The sequence below is a fragment of the Schistocerca gregaria genome, chromosome 7 (genome assembly GCF_023897955.1).
Source record: "Schistocerca gregaria isolate iqSchGreg1 chromosome 7, iqSchGreg1.2, whole genome shotgun sequence".
NCBI lineage: Eukaryota > Metazoa > Arthropoda > Insecta > Orthoptera > Acrididae > Schistocerca > Schistocerca gregaria.
In genome coordinates, this window is record NC_064926.1 from 457,017,114 (window position 1) to 457,023,604 (window position 6,491).

Below are 6,491 nucleotides of genomic sequence, written 5' to 3' on the forward strand. Positions count from 1 at the left end.
TACAGACAGGAGCACCTGTGACTGTGTACGCAACGGCGAACCTGGGTGCACGAATGGCAAAACGTCATTTTTCCGGATGAATCCAGCTTCTGTTTACAGCATCAAGATTGTCACATCCGTGTTTGGTGACATCATGGTGCACATACATTGGAAGCGTGTATTTGTCATTGCCATAATGGCGTATCACCTGGCGTGATGGTATGGGGTGCCACTGGTTACACTTCTCGGTCACCTCTTGTTCGCATTGATGGCACTCTGAACAGTGGATGTTACATTTCAGATGTGTTACGACCCTTGGCTCTACCCTTCATTCGATCCCTGCCAAACCCTACATTTCATCAGGATAATGCACGACCGCATGTTGCAGGTCCTGTAAGGGTCTTTCTGGATACAGAAAATGTTCGACTACTGCCCTGGCCAGCACATTCTCCAGATCTCTCACTACTGAAAACGTCTGGTTAATGGTGGCCGAGCAACTGGCTCGTCACAATACGCGAGTCACTACTCCTGATGAAGTGCATGGACAGCAGTACCTGTACGCGCCATCCAAGCTCTATTTGACTCATTCCCCAGGCGTATCAAGACAGTTATTACTGCCAGAGGTGGTTGTTCTGGGTACTGATTTCTCAGGAGCTATAAACCCAAATTGCATGAAAATGTAATCACATGTCAATTCTAGTATAATATATTTGTCCAATGAATACCCTCTTATCATCTGCATTTCTTCTTGGTGTAGCAATTTTAATGGCCAGTAGTGTATATGCACCACCTAACATGATACTCCATGTAGGAGCAGCTGTAAGGAATTCTGCCAATGGGGCGTCAATGTAGACTGCACAGACAGTAGTTGAAATACCATATAAACAGGCAATGGCAACTCTGCTACTTAGCCATAGACATATAAAACAACAGAATGGATGGCTAAACAATTTTTTCTGAGCTTTTGCGAGTGGTTTGATATGAAGAACTGAATAAATAAGCTATAGTAAACAAAATTGAAGCGAAGACAACTAAATTAGGAGCATAATTTGTCCCTTACTTTTATATTACTTATACAAAAGCCTTAGTTTAAGTTGAAGCATTATCAGCAACTGTTGTTTTATTCATAATCCCTGTTATACTTGACTATCAATGTTCTTCTGTATTACAACATATTACTTGTTGAAAGCATGGCAAATGCTCACATATTTCAGATGATTATCATAAAAGTGATGTGACTTAGAAAGAGGAGAGGAAGGGTGCTGACAGTACGATTCAAGTAGGCCCCATCCCATACACTGACCCTCACAGGGCGATGAGCAGTTTGGAGACGGGGCACCTCCCTTACAGGCAAGCACCACCTCCCTCACACAGTGCAGACCTTCTACTTTGCTCTTCACAGCGACTGACTACAAATACAGGTGAGAAACACCATACTAACATATATTTAAACATTTTGTGTATTCAAATATGAAACTGGTATAACATAGCAATATGTCTGATAATAATATTTCAATACTCATATTTAATGGTACAAATCACACAATGACTAAATGGAAGTGCTTTCAGCCATGCCCACTAAAACACTACTATACACCACACCACTGACAGCTAAAGTTGGAGCCAATCACAAAAAAAACTAGCTATTTGTCTGAAGCCGTCTAACCTCTGTCAGTTCAGAACTTGGGAGTTCAAGATAAAGTGTGTTCACAGACTTACACTATAATATCACACTAGTTGAAATACATGCGTTCTTAAAACAAAAACAACATGCTATTTAGCATTATTCTGAAGTAACTTTAAAAGCTGATAATAGTAAACAAGGTTTTTGAAACTGTCACTTATAGAAATAGGTGGGTCACCATTCTATCACCTCACAGAAAACACATTTACTTTAAATAGCCTACTCCAACCCAAAGGATGATGATCAAGAGCCAACAGTTTCACACTAATAATTATGAAACTAATGAATTATTTGCTAACATTCAACTTATTTTACAGAATAATAACAAAAATGCTCTATATTTTACAAATATTCATTAATATCCTTTAATAAACATGGCAATCAAGTTATGTCGAAGTCATGTTTCACGGCAAGTTCTGGATCCTGAGCTCAATCAAGAGACAGACTGAACTCATGGCAGAACCGAAGTGGGGATAGGAGGGGGAGGGGGGTGAAACCACACCACATTAGCTACAGGGAGAGAAACCACACAATAAACTCAGTTTCAGTGGTGGAAACAGTAGACTAAGACCACTGTTGTTTGAAGCCCCTCTGTAAATCAATCAATCAGTCTCCTTTAGAATTTAATATCAGTTGTCTACTACAATATCAGAAGCACAACACACTGTTGCCATGGTCATGAGAAGCTTTCAGTCTGTATTCAATAACAATTAGAACTCTTCTTGAAGATCCAGAATAGTTGCGTGTTACTATCGTTCATTTCATGTTATACTCTTTCATACTATATACTGCAGCATTATATTAATTAATGTTTAATATGATGTAAGAAAGGAAGTTCTACCGACTCATCTTAAAGGATACATTCCGTTTTACCTTGTTGCATTTCGTCCCAAAGACAACTTGTCTGTCGCTCAGCCACTGCGAGCAAAACACCTTGTTCATGTTATTAAGAGATACAGAATATTCTTTAAACATTTCATGTGTAAGTATGTGACGTGAAGCATATTCAGCACGCACACATCTGGTGTCATTCCCACCCAGCTCACGTCCTCTCACAAAGTCCACAAAATTGTACGAAGTTCGAAGAATTTCTTTCTCGGCAACAGCGTTATCCTCCTCATCTGAACCTTCATAGACAACGAAATCCTCTGGCTTGTCCGGTTTACGTGCTCTTTCAAGTCGTATCGTCCGCAGACGAGAATGCCACTCTTCCAAGCGAGTAGGTGTAGCGCATGGTGGTCTGGTTCCATAAATTGGAACTCGCTGAGTATGTGCCATGGCTTGTAGTGCGGCTTTTTGGTTTATGTTTGTGTTTAAACCATTTGTAACCTGCAAACAATAAGTTTGTATTATACTTACGAGGTTCCGCTGACGGATAGGAGCATCAACAAGCCAACAAAGAAATGTTATTACCTAAACAAAGTTCTCCGTCGGCGAATATTAGAATCCGAGGCATTGCATTTCATTCTATGTCTTTGCTGTTATGGATTTCCTTATTTTTATTAAACAGCATTACACAAACTACTACAAAACTATACCAACAAATGTTTCTATGCATCGATACATCGATCTATCGACACGTAGTGCCATCGATGTCGAATGTCACCTGAGGCATCAAAGGACATGTGTCAAGCCGGGTGTCCACGCATGGTCTTCTTACACACGAGCTTTCTCCCATCACCACTCCTGTTAATCAACTTAAATGTTGTGGAAACACTCTACTTGCGCACTGTCATGACAACGTACGTGTAAGCTACGAAAGTTGAAAGATATTTTTGCACGACGTCGCTTCCCCACCATTGCTTTAGCGACGGCTGATATATGGCTCTGCGCCGTTTAGTCCGACAGCACAGATCTAAAATCGTTTATTTATGTACGTGAAAAATTAGCATCATGCCAGAAGAATAGGCTTAGTCATCTACTAAGTAAATAAATACTTTATAAAATTCTGCAACAGTCCGACTGAAATGTCGTTCTAGCATTCAGGAACTCCTTGTTGTTTGTTGTTGTGGTCTTCAGTCCTGAGACTGGTTTGATGCAGCTCTCCATGCTACTCTATCCTGTGCAAGCTTCTTCATCTGCCAGTACCTACTGCAACCTACATCCTTCTGAGTCTGCTTGGTGTATTCATCTCTTGGTCTCCCTCTACGATTTTTACCCTCCACGCTGCCCTCCAATACTAAATTGGTGATCCCTTGATGCCTCAGAACATGTCCTACCAACCGATCCCTTCTTCTGGTCAAGGTGTGTCACAAACTTCTCTTCTCCCCAATTCGATTCAATACTTCCTCATTAGTTATGTGATCTACCCATCTAATCTTCAGCATTCTTCTGTAGCACCACATTTCGAAAGCTTCTATTCTCTTATTGTCCAAACTATTTATCGTCCGTGATTCACTTCCATACATGGCTACACTCCATACAAATATTTTCAAGAATGACTTCCTGACACTTAAATCTATACTCGATGTTAACAAATTTCTCTTATGCAGAAACGTTTTCCTTGCCATTGCCAGCTTACATTTTATATCCTCTCTACTTCGACCATCACCAGTTATTTTGCTCCCCAAATAGCAAAACTCCCTTACTACTTTAAGTGTCTCACTTCATAATCTAATTCACTCAGCATCACCCGACTTAATTCGACTACATTCCATTATCCTCGTTTTGCTTTTGTTGATGATCATCTTATATCCTCCCTTCAAGACACTATCCATTCCGTTCAACTGCTCTTCCAAGTCCTTTGCCATCTCTGACAGAATTACGATGTCATCGGCGAACCTCAAAGTTTTTATTTCTTCTCCATGGACTTTAATACCTACTCCGAATTTTTCTTTTGTTTCCTTCACTGCTTGCTCAATATACAGATTGAATAACATAGGGGAGAGACTACAGCCCTGTCTCACTCCCTTCCCAACCACTGCTTCCCTTTCATGTCCCTCGACTCTTATAACAGCGATCTGGTTTCTGTACAAATTGTAAATAGCCTTTCGCTCCCTGTATTTTACCCCTGACACCTTCAGAATTTGAAAGAGAGTATTCCAGTCAACATTGTCAAAAGCTTTCTCTAAGTCTACAAATGCTAGAAACGTAGGTTTGCCTTTCCTTAATCTAACTTCTAAGATAAGTCGTAGGGTCAGTGTTCCAACATTTCTACGGAATCCAAACTGTTCTTCCCCGACGTTGGCTTCTACTAGTTTTTCCATTCGTCTGTAAAGAATTCGCATTAGTATTTTGCAGCTGTGACTTATTAAATTGATAGTTCGGTAATTTTCACATCTGTCAAAACTTGCTTTCTTTGGGATTGGAACTATTATATTCTTCTTGAGGTCTGAGGGTATTTCGGCAGCCTCGTACATCTTGCTCACCAGATGGTAGAGTTTTGTCAGGAATGGCTCTCCCAAGGCCGTCAGTAGTTCCAATGGAATGTTGTTTACTCTGGGGGCCTTGTTTCGACTCAGGTCTTTCAGTGCTCTGTTAAACTTTTCACGCAGTATCGTATCTCCCATTTCATCTTCATCTACAGCCTCTTCCATTACCGTAATATTGTCCTCAAGTACATCGCCCTTGTATAGAACCTCTGTATACTCCTTCCACCTTTCTGCTTTCCCTTGTTTGCTTAGAACTGGGTTTCCATCTGAGCACTTTATATTCATACAAGTGGTCCTCTTTTCTCCTAAGGTCTCTTTAATTTTCCTGTAGGAAGTATCTATCTTACCTTTAGTGAGATAAGCCTCTACATCCTTACATTTGTCCTGTAGCCATCCCTGCATAGCCATTTTGCACTTCCTGTCGATCTCATTTTTGAGACGTTTTTATTCCTTTTTGCCTGCTGTATTTACTGCATTTTTATATTTTCTCCTTTCATCAGTTAAATTCAATATTTCTTCTGTTACCCAAGGATTTCAACTAGCCCTCCTCTTTTTACCTACTTGATCCTCTGCTGCTTTCACTACTTCATCCCTCAAAGCTACCCATTCTTCTTCTATTGTATTTCTTTCCCCCATTCCTGTCAATTGCTCCCTTATACTCTCCTGAAACTCCGTACAACCTCTGGTTCTTTTAGTTTATCCAGGTCCCATCTCCTTAAATTCCCACCTTTTTGCAGTTTCTTCAGTTTTAATCTACAGGTCATAACCAATAGATTGTGGTCAGAGTCCACATCTGTCCTGGAAATGTCTTACAATTTAAAATCTAGTTCCTATATCTCTGTCGTACCATTATATAATCTATCTGAAACCTGTCAGTATCTCCAGGCTTCTTCCATGTATACAGCCTTTTTTTTTCAATTCTTGAACCAAGTGTTAGCTATGATTAAGTTGTGCTCTGTGCAAAATTCTACCAGGTGGCTTCCTCTTTCATTTCTTTGCCCCAGTCCATATTCACCTACTAAGTTTCCTTCTCTCCCTTTTCCTACTACCGAATTCCAGTCACCCATGACTATAAAATTTTCGTCACCCTTCACTATCTGAATAATTTCTTTTATTTGGTCATACATTTCTTCAATTTCTTCGTCGTCTGCAGAGCTAGTTGGCATATAAACTTGTACGACTGTAGTAGGTGTGGGCTTCGTATCTATCTTGGCCACAATAATGCGTTCACTATGTTGTTTGTTGTAGCTTACCCGCATTCCTATTTTCCTATTCATTATTAAACCTACTCCTGCATTACCCCTATTTGATCTTGTGTTTATAACCCTGTAGTCACCTGACCAGAAGTCTTGTTCCTCCTGCCACCGAACTTCACTAATTCCCACTATATCTAACTTTAACCTATCCATTTCCCTTTTTAAATTTTATAACCTACCTGTCCGATTAAGGGATCTGAC

At 40.1% G+C, this 6,491-nt stretch overlaps 1 protein-coding gene across 1 annotated transcript in view; it reads right to left on the minus strand.

The window, feature by feature from the left end:
* The window catches only part of LOC126281364 (DDB1- and CUL4-associated factor 12 homolog), a 115,384-nt gene extending 112,092 nt beyond the window's left edge, over positions 1-3,292 (minus strand). The window contains exons 1-2 of the mRNA XM_049980278.1: positions 3,077-3,292; positions 2,537-2,992 (exon numbers count right to left, since the gene is read on the minus strand). Of these exons, the coding sequence (XP_049836235.1) occupies positions 2,537-2,941 (405 nt within the window). The 5' untranslated portion in view covers positions 2,942-2,992; positions 3,077-3,292. The remainder of the gene's footprint in view (positions 1-2,536; positions 2,993-3,076) is intronic.
* Positions 3,293-6,491: the final 3,199 nt, after the last annotated feature.